This window comes from Myodes glareolus, chromosome 19 (genome assembly GCF_982192425.1).
Source record: "Myodes glareolus chromosome 19, mMyoGla1.1, whole genome shotgun sequence".
In the NCBI taxonomy this organism is placed as follows: Eukaryota; Metazoa; Chordata; class Mammalia; order Rodentia; family Cricetidae; genus Myodes; species Myodes glareolus.
Window position 1 is genome coordinate 18,522,888 of NC_142044.1, and position 13,410 is coordinate 18,536,297.

Here is a 13,410-nt window from a genome sequence, read left to right on the forward strand (position 1 = left end):
ACACCAGAAATTCAAAAACACAGTTACCTACAAACTTGGTCACACCAGAAGTTCAAAACCCAGTTACCTACAAACTCGGTCACACCAGAAGTTCAAAGCCAATCTGAAAACTGATCATACAGTCAATAGCTTTTTTTTAATCACTACACTCATTTAGGTAGTCCCCACCTGAAGAGACACTAACCTAAAAATACTCATAGAAGCGTAAGCGGCCACTTCAACGTAAGCCTCATCAATGAAGACAGTCTTAAAACAGGAGTATGGATAACGACAAGTCAAAATTTCTTCATAAAATTCAAAAACTTCGTGAAGGTACGACGTAGTATGTTTAAGCAATGGAAGAAGTTGGGGTAAACAAAAATGCGTAACCTGCAAATAAAAGGACAATCATCTCAAAAAAGGATATAATTAGTTTTTAATACATTTCATAATGTTGAAAATAGCTGTTGCAAAATTATTCAGCTTTTCAGGCCAGGTTTACAAAATGTTCATTGTACTAAAAATTAAATCTAAAATGGATTATAAAGTTTATTAAAAGCTTACACACAATGAGAATAAAACTGGTTACAAACAAGAAAAATTAAAATTTAAGGCTTAGCATAATCTCTTACTCATGTGTCTAAGCTTAGCAAATACTGCATATTTTATAGTAATAGTTTAGTATGTGTGTGTAAAATGTTGAAGACTGAACCCAATACTTTTCACATGCCCAGCAAGTACCACCAAATCTCAGTGCCTGAATCTAAGAATTAATCGTTTGTTGCCTGGTGTGGTGGCTCCTAACAGTAATTCTAACTCTTGTGAGGCTGAAGCCAGTCTGGGCTACACAGTGAGGCCTCAGTAGAAAGAACTGCCTGCATCCCACGGTCAGCCACTCTAGCCACACTAGTCCTCCAGTGTGCAGCTACACACGGAATACTGGGGAGACACACTGGCAGTAAATACCCACAGCAGAAATAATAGCCATGCTTTTCATATTCGCTAAGTACAGAACCACTATCACAGACTGTCTCAGGAAACAATTCTATGCCAAATAAATGACGACGCCAGGAATAGTGGCACAAATCTGTAATCCCAGCTCTTGAGAGTGTCTGTCTACGATTCAAGAATGGAGTTCTGTGAGGAGAATACTGAGTGCTTGTGAGAAAACCTCAAGAAGCCAAGGCAAGAGTCTACGATCTCAATCTCTTCAAAAACATGGAACCGTTCTTGGAGTGTGCTTTCGTGCCCTTCCCACGTACAGCAGACAGGAGAGTTTCCTTCAGATTACTCATTACAACTGCTAATGTTGTGCTGTGCCATGTGCGGTCACATGCAGCTTGTCCTTGCAAATGTACACTTTACTCACATGACTCTACTTAACCAGGATATAAACTGTCTGGTGCTCTGAATAAAGTTGCTTGCTATGTAAGACTAGTCAGCCTCATTAATCAGCTCTGTTCTGCCAGGTTCCATCACCTCCACAAGAGTAAACAGAGCAGCACAAGTTTAAAGCCAGCCAGAGCTTCATAGACTGTCTCAAAACAAACAAAAACCCAGGAAGGTTTCATCTAGAAACATGAATATCATGCTGAGCGGTGGTGGCGCATGCCTTTAATCCCAGCACTTGGGAGGCAGAGGCAGGTGGATCCCTGTGAGTTCAAGGCCAGCCTGGTCTACAAGAGCTAGTTCCAGGACAGACTCCAAAGCTACAGTGAAACCCTGCCTCAAAAAAACAAAATTAAATAAATAAATAAATAAATAAATTTTAAAATATGTGGTATCATAGACAATTATTTCACGGTAGACAAAAGTTTGACAGATGAAAGCCAGATGTAATGGTGCATGCCTCAGTACTCAGGAAATCAGGCAGGAAGATACTGTCATGAGTTAGAGGAAAATCTTGACTCTGTGTCTCAGAAAAACAAACAAACAATAAAACAAACCTCAAACAAAAACAAAACAAAACAAACCTAAAATAGTCTGAAAGGTCAAGATTAAAAAAGTAGACACCCCAAATAGAGTCAACACTATTTTCTTAGTGCCTTCTTTCCATAAGGAGTGAAAGTGCAGAGAAGAAGACATGTGAAATGCCTTACCTCATGCATATATGGATCGACGAGGATTTCAAAAGGCCCAATGGCCAAGGAGATATTGGATGCTGCTGTCGGAATAGTAAGCATATAGTGGAAGGTCTTCTTCCTCATATCATGGGTGTACACCGTCTCCACCAAATCCCCATTGGACACGGCGACCATTGCAGCGTCTACTGTAAATTCTAACTTCCATGTGCACAGCTCAGAGTATGAATCAACACATGGGAACCAAAATCTACAAAGACATTAACAGTACATAAGATACTTTACACTTAAAATCTCAGGTCAGGTCTTACTATGTGACAGAATCAGTGTAAAATACCAAAATACAAATAACTCTAAAACACAATCTTTAACTTAAAAGAATTATTCATCTGAGAAAAGCGCTTACATTATAAAATATTTCAGCAACATGTAGTGAACTACAGGTCAAGAGAATGAATGGATTAAAATTTCAGGTAAAGATGTAGGTAAACCTATTATCATTAAACAACAAAAAAGCTAGCTATAAAGAACACAAAGCACGAATAAGCCCATTTACATAAAGTTCAAAAGCAAGCACAACCAATAGTATTTCAGAAACACAGTAACTAGACAGAATGCCAAGTGGGAATGCTGAATGGAAGCAGAGGAAACTCCGCCAAGTGCTGATGCTATTTGTGTTGATCTGAGTGTGAGCTCAATAGGTTTGTTCGTTGGTGAAAAGTTATGTTTTTGCATTTAAATGTATACAATTTTCTGCATGTATGCTGAACTTCACTATACGGTTAAAGAATCAAGCTGATGGATTATTTCAGGATTATTCCCTAAAAAAAAGATGATGAAAGAAATAATAAGACTGAGGAAGAATAATCAGTACAGCATGATTCAGAAGCAGTTTGGGGGAAATCAAGCTTACACTTGTCACTCTAAATGAATAAACACACTGCATATTCAATACATAAATGTGCAATTACAAAAATAAAGTTAGTTGAAATATATGAATTTATAATCTACCTTGTAGAATTTTGATACCCACAAGAGAAGACATGAGCACCTCTCTCTGCCATACTGCCCTCTACACTGGGTACCACAAAATGAAGACCTCCTTTTGGCTGATCCAAAGAGAAGTTAATATGTATCTTCAGAACCTTTAACTCTGCAAAAATAAATACATACATTCACTGGCATGCAAATAAGCAACAGTAACCTATACAGTGAAGATACTACAATGAGAACCACAGTCTGAGCATTCTATTAAGAAACCAAGGAGCTGCTTGGGATGGAGCTCCACTGGTAGGACACTTGCATAGACACTAGAGGCCTGGGGTCAAATCCCACTACATAAAAACGAAGAAGCCACAGCACTTGCCACAGTGCAGGCTTTTGGTGTTTCCACTTACACCAGCTGACAGTGTGCCTCCAATCAATCTAACTGCCGCTTGAGGTTTCTAACAGAGCACAACACCAGGCATATCATATTCTCTTCTCAACATTTTTGACATGTAATGGTTTTAGAAAAAAATTCACAACCCCTAATGTGGATGCTTTAAAGCCTTTCAAATCCAACTGCAATTCTACTTCTCAAGATTTTCCCCTTTTGTATTTTCTCCCAAACTGTTGATTATATTTGACTTTGGAGGGTAAAGGGTAGTGGGTAGTTGAAGGGGATTACTCATGAAACTGCATCATCTATATGTTTCCAAATTATATTTTATTTCGGTGTAGTAAAAAAGCCTTGTCAGCATTTGGCTAAAAGTAAATTTAATTTCCCCCTGTGAATATGCAATAAGCTTCTACATGAGCCCTACACTGAGTAATCACACTATTTTCTCACCTGCTCCCAAGCACAATGAAAACAAAGTGCTTTCTTTCTTCTTTCCTTGACTTTTATCAGACTAAATAAAGGTAAAAAGTTTTCAAACAATAATCACAACGGTTAAATTTTAAAAGAACGAAAATCAAACTTTAAAGAAGATAAACTCAGAGTACACAGGACATGTGGAAGGAGCTCGAGTCCCAGCTTCTGCTCATCCACAGATTAGCTCAGTGAACTTACGTTGTGGGAACTGAGAATGCTTTTCTGTAATAAGGAGGAACTGAACCAGAAGATTTTTAGATCATTAATGCTGCAAAAATGATACATTCCAAATGGATATCACACATGCTCTACCCACACGATTTCTAAAAGTACTATTCATTAAAAAACAAAACAAACAAAAAACAATGAAAGGAGCCGGTGGCACAACCTAATAACATGCCTAGCAGCTACAAAGCCCTGGTTTCCCAGCACTATAGAAAACAGAGAGACCACCTATTTTTTTTTTTTTTATTTTTGAGACAGGGTTTCTTTTTTTTTTTTAAAGTATTTATTTATTTATTTATTGTGTATACAATATTCTGTCTGTGTCTATGCCTGCAGGCCAGAAGAGGGCACCAGACCTCATTACAGATGGTTGTGAGCCACCATGTGGTTGCCGGGAATTGAACTCAGGACCTTTGGTAGAACAGGCAATGCTCTTAACCACTGAGCCATCTCTCCAGCCCCTTGAGACAGGGTTTCTCTGTAGTTTTTGGTGCCTGTCCTGGAACTAGCTCTTGTAGACCAGGCTGGCCTCGAACTCACAGAGATCCGCCTGCCTCTGCCTCCCGAGTGCTGAGATTAAAGGCGTGCGCCACCACTGCCCGGCCTGAGACCACCTATTTTTGTAAGAGCCTATACTTAACACATTCCTATCAATCCATGACCCTAAAGAAGGAAACAATTTTCCAACCCCTTTGCGCATTTCCAGTAGTGGTTAGTTTACAGTTTAGGCATCACTAACTTTCTGGCCTCCAAACCTAATAGGCTTTACTTCGCTGTGCAGTAATACATTCCTGGTGTTTTACCATCGACATGCTTCCAGAGCTCTGATGGAACCTTAATGCAGAGCTCTCCATTCCCCGCATCAGGATCCACAGCACTAACCGCAGCTGCATATGCATTGGAAAAATAGTTGAGATTTCTCCTGGGGAGAGAAAAAGTCAACTTGTAATAACAATAAGCCACACACTTCACCAAGACCTTTCTAAATATCAAAGGACAACTATTATTTCTCAGTACTGTCTTCTTACACAATTGGTTAAGAATTCTTTTTAGCCAAGCTAACTACTACTAACACTGTTCCCCATGTTAAGAACTAATGTGATGGACACAGTGGAGCATACCTTTGATCCCAGCGCACTGGAGGCAGAGGCAGGAGGATTTCTGTGAAGGTCAAAGACAGCCTGTGCTCACAACAAAAATGAAGGGAGGTGTGGGGGAGGGAGAAATGGGAGAAGGGAGAAAGGGAGGGAGAAGAAAAAAGAGAAAAACAAAAAACCCAGCAGCTAAAAAGAACCATTAAAGTGATCATCGTGTTCACATCCTTCATGAATTCTGGAATGCCAAAATCACTACTTTTCTAGTATCAGTTTTTCTAATATAAATGTAAAGACTGCACAGGGTATGTACCTGCGTGCATGTGTATGCAGACATTTGCATACAACAAAGACCAATATTTCAAAATACTGATATATTTAAAGCATTTTATACTTTATTAAAATAAAATATTTCATTTTTATAAAAAATATTTTTTATAAAAATCATTTCATAAAAAATTATAAAAATTAAAGTAATTTTCATATAAGTAAAATAGTTCCTTTGAAATAACAGGTTTCTGTGTTCTGAGCCTACAAGCTAGAGTGTTGCCAGGCACACAGGCGTATTAGCTAGGGCACAGCTGGAGCTGCTTCAGCACTAGGTAGGTAAGAAGGTCAGAAGTTCAAAGTCACCCTTAGCTACAAAGTGAGTCTGAAGCCATCTGGGGCTACATAAGATCCTTTTCAACACCAAAATATACAAACAAACATCTTCCTCTGCTATGAGAACCAGGAATACCAGAAGCAAGTCCTCTAAAGGACTGGACAGTAACTAGGTAACAATGTATACAATGCATCTCTTTACCCTCGGCACCAACTAATCAGCCACTTTCAGAGCCTTTTCTCTCTAAAGCCAACTGCAATCCCATTTAGAACAAATCAGAGAATAAAGGAAAACAACAACAAATACAGACTATCTGTGAAGGCTCAAGGCTAAATTCTAGTAGGTGAGAGACTGAGACCAGAAATTACCTCAAATTCAAGGCCAGCCTAGTCAACACAGTGAGTTCCAGAACAGCCTGGGATATACTAAGTATATTCTGTATCCACCAACTGCCTAAAGGTTGAAAAGATTTTCCATTATAACTCCTTTCCTCACACTGAAAGGGATGATTCCTCATCCACGGGAGAAAACATTAAGGTTATCTTAGTGCTTTAGGCTGCACATATGCTAAAAGATGAGGCTATCTTCAAATATGAGCAAAGCGAAGCTGACTTCCTTAACCGACTAGGATGCCCACTGCTCCTGCGGTACACGTGCCCAGATCCTAGGCCATTCTTTTTTGAGTGCTGGGTACTCCAACAAATTACTAGTTAAAAACAGATGTACACTGTATTTTGTGATTAGCCTCTTAATCTATCTTGAATGCAGAGTTCAAGGCTGAACAGGGTAGGTACTCTATCCTCTGGCAAGACAGTGGGTTTTTACAGGCCTGTCTTCCATTCACTAGTGGTAATATAGTTGACTACTCTGAGCAGATTTTATTTTCTTCAGCAGAACAGGATCTGCAGATAGTTTTGTAATGAGTCTTTTTCTGTCAGTATAAGCACTGTGATTTTAGCAACTCACCTTCATGAAAAGGGAACTTAAAGGAATAATTCCTTGGATTTATTGGTCCCTGGATTTTTCCAACACCATTTTTTTTATCTCCTTCCTGAACTTGAAAGATTCTAAACCAATGATTATTGGCATCACAATTGTGTCTAAGGATAAGACCCAGGTCCCCAAGTCTTCTAACCCCTGGCTGAAGTAGTCTCAAGTTTTAGACCTTATCAGAATTACCCAGAAGGTTTGTTAAGCACAACTTGAAGAACTCTATGCTGTCTGACTCAGTATGTTTGGGCAATACCTGAGATTTGACAGATCTTAAAAGTTCACAGGTGATGGTGATACTGTTTTTCTGAGAATACACTTTGAGAACTGCTGTTTTAAGGCAATATGACACTATCCTAGGCCAGTTAAAATACAATCTTGACTATTAATTTAAAGCTAAGTTTAGCACCCCACTACAGCACACTGAAAAGCACAGAAAGAATATGACCAAGGGCTACCAAGACTTTTTAAAAGTGATCTCAAATTCAGCTGACAGTGGATACAGCATCTCATAAGACACTCTAAAATAGTACAAACATTTAATAGACTATTTTAAAGTGTCTCTGGTCTGAAGATGATGGTGACTATCCAAGTCATTGAAACAATCTTCTGGTATTTATGAAGTAAACACTTATATAACATTAAAACAGAAAACTGGTTAAGACAATTCACCAAAAATAAATGTAATGAAACTTTCCAGATAATACTTCTTTAAAGCTGCAATATGAGGAAGAGAAATTTAATAACTTACTATTTGGGGCAAAGTGGGAAAATCCTTAAGACAAATGTTCAGAGCAGTAAAAGCAATAGAAATTATATAACATATAAATCTATTATAATATAGTGGAAAATTTGCTGAAAAACATTAACCCGACAATCGCTAAAAACAATTGATAGAATGTCTTAGAAACATAGACTTAAGGTGTACAACTTACTGTTTTGATTCACTGTGACAAACTTCTAAGGTTGGATCATTATAAATAAAAGCAGCTTCCAAGTCATTGATCCTGACTCTGTATATTCTACACTGTTTACTGTTCAATTTGATTCTATTCAAGTTTGCAACTGTAGGAAATATCGTCAACTCCACGAATCCCTGTAAAGATAAAGAACAGCTATTACAAATGCAGCAAAGCTTACAGCATAATCCCCCAGCCCAGCATATTTCTTTAGCTGCCACTTATTTATGCCTCCTCCAAAGATAAAATCCCAAATAGCCACATATACATGATTGCTCCCCAAGAATCTCAGTTTCAAATATTAATTGTGCCAGTAGATGAATGAGTATAATTTATGTAGATTTCCCCAGCCTGGTGCTTCCTTCATCTGTGCAACTTGTGATAAGTAAGCCATTGACTAGAAAAGTAAAAATACTCTCTAGTCTGAAACACAAGAAGTTCTAGGCAGACTGTAACCAAAATAGGCTAAAGGAACAGAAATGGTAATAACAGTCACAACCAAGAGGCTGATGTAAAAGAATCTGATGGCACAAAGAATGAGGACTTAAAAATCTACACTACTGAAGCCAAGTGTGAGTCTCTTCACGAGAGATAAGTGAGGAGATCTTTATCTGCAAGTACTGCCAGAGGAAGCAAACGCAGGTAGAAGCAGTAGTACTTCCAAATGCTGACCGATTTCCTGCCAAGCAGCCCCATGTGCTGTACACTTCTGCCATGTCACCTGAGAGGCGTGCAGGCCATCTAGAGAAACCACCTATGATACAGCCAACTGCTAAACACTCTTACCAACATTCTTCATTGACTCAATGGGAAAGGCTGGTTGAAATATGGACTGCATGGCCAATGCTTTTCATATTCCTGAGTGGAAACTGTTATGATTACACATGAACTAGGGAAGGGCATAACATGTTTCAGAGGTAGTAAGTACAAAATGTTCAGAGGTTCCAACTGGAGTGTCTACGAGCAATCAAACCATCAGCACAGAGGACTGGACATAACGGCCAGAACTACATGTCAGATGCCACACTACGTTCTGAGGTGTCCTCTAATCCTGATACCAGCTCTGAGGGAAAGAGTGCTACTTGAAACATTTACACTGACACCCTAAGAAGTATGTACTAGTGGGAAGTATTTTAACTGTTAACTTCTATATATAAGCCAAAAAAAAAAAAGAAAGAAAGAAAGAAGAAGAAAAGAAAAAGAAAGAAAATGTTAGCTATAATGCTCTGGGCACAAAGGATTTAAATAAAGTTCATGAATATTTTCTGTATATCCTTTAGAGCAGTTCCTCCTGCTCCCAGATCTCCAATAAGAGTCGTCAATCTTAAGTCAGGCCATCAGCATGATCAACGGTTGACATCAGAAAGAGGAAAAGCCAAAATGTTGTGAAGAAAGCTGTGTATTTAAAAGTACAAACTAAACTGGTAATAACACATGCTTCTAGCATTTGGACTTGAGAGGTGGAGACAGGAGAATGACCAGTTTGAAGCTAGCCTGACCAATCCTGTGTTGGAAGAAGTAAACGTGTAACTCATGAGCCAGTGTAGCAGGAATCCCAAAAAGCATAGACTCCTCTTCCCTCCATGTAGTCTTAGCTGGGCTATAACTCTCCATAGAGATCCAGTTGACTTCAAATTTAGGGATCTTTCTGCCTCTGCCTCTAGTGTTAGAAATAAAGTTATGTGACACCATGCCTAGCCCAAAATTGTCTTAAATTGCCCTATCAATCATTAGATGATGTCCACTCTAAATGAATAAACTTAGATTAAGGGAAAACCAGCAAGCAGAACCAAATGAATCTGGTGCTGGCAGTGGTAGCACACACCTTTAATCCCAGCACTCGGGAAACAGGGGCAGGCAGATCTCTATGAGTTCAAAGATCAGACTGATCTACAGTCAGTTTCAGGACATCTAGGGTTGCTCAATGACACTGTCTCAAAAATAAAAAAGTAAATTAAAATAAGGCTGATGATAAGATACAAACTAATGCTAATAATATACAAATGATGAGAGAATATTTCAGAAAAACAGTTCCCTAATATGACACGGGGCCCCAACTTGCACACAACAATCAGATCCATTAATCTTCACAAGCATCGAAACCGGCATCCTTAGCCAATGACACAATTCAAAACGCCAGATCCTCTAACTTCTCAAATCACCTCCTTCCATTAGGGTTTTCTCCACCACTTCACAACTTTTTTGAAAATCTTTTGATCATTTTGAAAACATTTTACCTACTGTAAATTTAAATGAAATGCCTTCTGAATGTCTCATGTTCCTCAACTTTCTCTCTCTCCTCTGCAGGGCAGCACTACACCAGCTCAGAGATCCTGCTCTACATATCATCCTCTTCTGTGACTGTAATCATTCTTCTCTGTAGAATTTTCTGTGCCCAGAAGTATGTTCAAAATTTACTTATGAATGAGCACAGTCATCAAAATAAATCCCAGAAGAAAACTGCATAAACATGAGTGGTTTTGTTTCTCCCTTTTTGTTTTGAAACAGCATCACCTAAGTAGTCCAGGCTTCATCAAACTCCCAGCATCACCTAAGTAGTCCAGGCTCCATCAAACATCCAGCATCACCTAAGAAGTCCAGGCTCCATCAAATTCCCAGCATCACCTAAGTAGTCCAAGCTCCATCAAACTCCCAGCATCACCTAAGAAGTCCAGGCTCCATCAAACTCCCAGCATCACCTAAGTAGTCCAGGCTCCATCAAACTCCCAGCATCACCTAAGAAGTCCAGGCTCCATCAAACTCCCAGCATCACCTAAGAAGTCCAAGCTCCATCAAACATCCAGCATCACCTAAGAAGTCCAGACTCCATCAAACTCCCAGTCTTCTTGCTGCAGCCTGTGGTGCCCCAGGTGTGTGCCACCATGCTCAGTTGTTTTTTTGTTTTTTTTGTTTTTTTTAAGAGAAAGTCTCCCCATTTTGTTCAGGCTGGTCCAAATTTCCTAAGCCCAACTGATCTTCCCACCTCAGTCTCCTGAGTGTGAGGATTAAAGGAGCTACCACTGTGTTCATCTTAGATACGGTATTCTGATCCACAGAACTAACGTAACAGCTCACCGATTATGAGGTGCTGAAGAAAGATGTAAGTAGGTATCTTATGATGGTGTTGCCTGATAAACAGCAAGTCTCTAAGTGTACCGGGAGGAAAATTGATTTACAGTGCTGTAGTAGAGATTGTTTATCTAATTTACTAGATCTAAGCCAGTTCACAGTCCTAGACCAGAGCCTTCTGAGTACATGAGAAGCCAGTCTCTACCATACAGCCTCCTGAATCTATTTTCTGAAACTAGTCAGGAGGGATTTGCAGTCTGACTGCCAGGTCACTATCCATCTGAAAACAAGAATAAAACAGAACACCTGAACCTTCTTGGAGTCATCAAAGCTTGGTTCTTCTGGACTAGCAGGATATCTGAACTCTCCAAACATCACCACAGTGCAGTAATCAGGAATGAAGTCTTTGGAGATCATGTCATTAAATGACATCATAGATCAAGTATATTAGAATAGGACTAAGTTTACTAGTATAGCCCTATAATATAATATACATATATAGGAATAATAGGTCCCTGTCTAGCGAAGTAGGAGCAATTATGGTGCCACAGGTAACAGATAGCTCTGGACTGCTCTTTTTTCCATTCCAGGGGAGTAAATCCAAGCAACCAGATATCTCTCATGGTTACAGAAAGTAATGACACATAAATATGAACAATGACCACCAGAAGTTCTTCTGCCAGACTATATGTAGGCATCTGTCTTGTTGGTCTATTAATTCTTCATTTACCTACCTTCCTTTTAACATCAATATTCTCAGTTCCCTCATTTATAAAGCTAGGACTGAAATCTTATCTACTTCAAGAGGGTAGGGTGACGGTTCAATGAGTTAATATACATATACCTTAAGGAATGTCTTACATACAGTAAGGATTCACCTAACATGCACTATAATGCAGCCACACTGACTCTACTCCTCTTTAGTAGTGCTAAGCTTGAGAGCCTAGTCGTATCTTCCCTATTCTGCAGGAATAACATCTTAAAAATACTCCCTAATTATTCCAAGTTCTCTACATAATCTGCCTAATGTGTTCTACCCCCAAAACTCAAAATAAATAGCAATCTGTGACAAACACTACAAGAGACCTTCCATAAGTGAGAAGCTGCTCTAATGTCATTTTTTAAGGATCTTTACAAATCTAAAATTCTAAGACTGCTTTGAAAGTTACATTTTCCTATCTTTACAGTTAATCCTAAGCTTACACTTATAGACACATAAGTCAAGTCTAACGAGGAAGCTGACACACTCTTTCAAAGAAAGCATTTCTAAGATGTAGTCCATTTAATTCATATAGGTTCTTCTGAGAAAGTACAATAAAGAACTTAGGTTTTCAATGATTCCCGCATAATAGGTTTTACCAAAAATCAAAAAAAAAGGCGCTATTCAAAACCTCACCACAAAGCAGTACTACCTAAACCATATCAGTGAAGAATGAGAAAGAGCAGGTCCCTTAGACGCCAAGTCAAGTCAATGTGTGTACATTTTAATTTGTTCATGGGCTAAATCTTACTAGAGGTTTATTGTTGTCTAATGCACACAATGTAAAAGCACTTGACTATAATGATTTTGTACTCCATGACATGCTTAATAAGTATTAAACATTTTAATCTGGAAAAGAAGTGGGGAGAACTGAGGCAATACAATTAGCAAAAGGATATGATAATCAAAGAGACTTGAATTCTAGTTTCTCATTCTTGAGGCACCATCATCTGGAAGATTACAGAATCTCTAGGAACTGCGAAAGGCTGACTTATACTGTTTACGGGGACTGGGAATGATCTTACCACAACGGATTTTCTCTGGAAGTTTATGTTGTTGATACAGACGACCTGATGGGTTGTATATCAAAAAGAAAGAAAACGACTGTTATTAAATAAAAGCATAACTGTATCCAAGTACAAATAAGATCTAAGTTCTAAACAGCTAACTTGCTAAGTTTCTATCTTCAAAGCCTACTAGGTGAGTAATCTTATTTTAAATCTAGCAAGAGCCATGGAAAGGTTTGTATTGACAAAAACACAGCAGTGTTTTAAAAGGGGTTTATGAGCCTGCAGGGGGGCTAAGCTGAATATTATTATATAGTCATTCAAAACATTTTTATGCTGCAGACACCAGGTCCACTGGAGTGAACGCTCAGTTTCCCAGATCCATCAAACCTTTCATAGAAACAATGGGAACAAAATCAAAGAAGGGCGAGAAACTGGGGTGGGAGGGTGTACTTATAATTTGTACGGCCGTGGGCTCTCGAAGCCCTTGTCTCCTTTCTTCCTGTTCATCCTGGAGGTCTCTATGCCGGTGGGCGGCATGAAGCGCTCCCGCGCGGCTCGCCTTCCCGGCTGCTCGGGGGACTGTGGCGCATTCCCGGGAGCGGCCCGTGCACCCTGAGTGCCCGGTCACCCGGCCTCGGTCTCGCGTCCCCTCCTCGGCCACTCCCAGCCGCCTCCGCCAGGTCCCTGTCACACAAATGAGCCGCTCTACAGACACTCAGAGCCTCCGACGGCCGACATCTTGCCGGTCACCTCTGACCCGCTACGTCAGAGGAAGTGGGACCGG

The 13,410-nt window shown here is 39.5% G+C and overlaps 1 protein-coding gene across 1 annotated transcript in view; it reads right to left on the bottom strand.

Moving 5' to 3' along the window:
* The window catches only part of Taf2 (TATA-box binding protein associated factor 2), a 59,943-nt gene extending 46,556 nt beyond the window's left edge, over positions 1 to 13,387 (bottom strand). Inside the window, exons 1-7 of the mRNA XM_087898780.1 lie at positions 13,080 to 13,387; positions 12,642 to 12,695; positions 7,764 to 7,924; positions 4,944 to 5,062; positions 3,072 to 3,213; positions 2,079 to 2,310; positions 185 to 369 (exon numbers count right to left, since the gene is read on the bottom strand). Of these exons, the coding sequence (XP_087754906.1) occupies positions 185 to 369; positions 2,079 to 2,310; positions 3,072 to 3,213; positions 4,944 to 5,062; positions 7,764 to 7,924; positions 12,642 to 12,695; positions 13,080 to 13,163 (977 nt within the window). The 5' untranslated portion in view covers positions 13,164 to 13,387. The remainder of the gene's footprint in view (positions 1 to 184; positions 370 to 2,078; positions 2,311 to 3,071; positions 3,214 to 4,943; positions 5,063 to 7,763; positions 7,925 to 12,641; positions 12,696 to 13,079) is intronic.
* Positions 13,388 to 13,410: the final 23 nt, after the last annotated feature.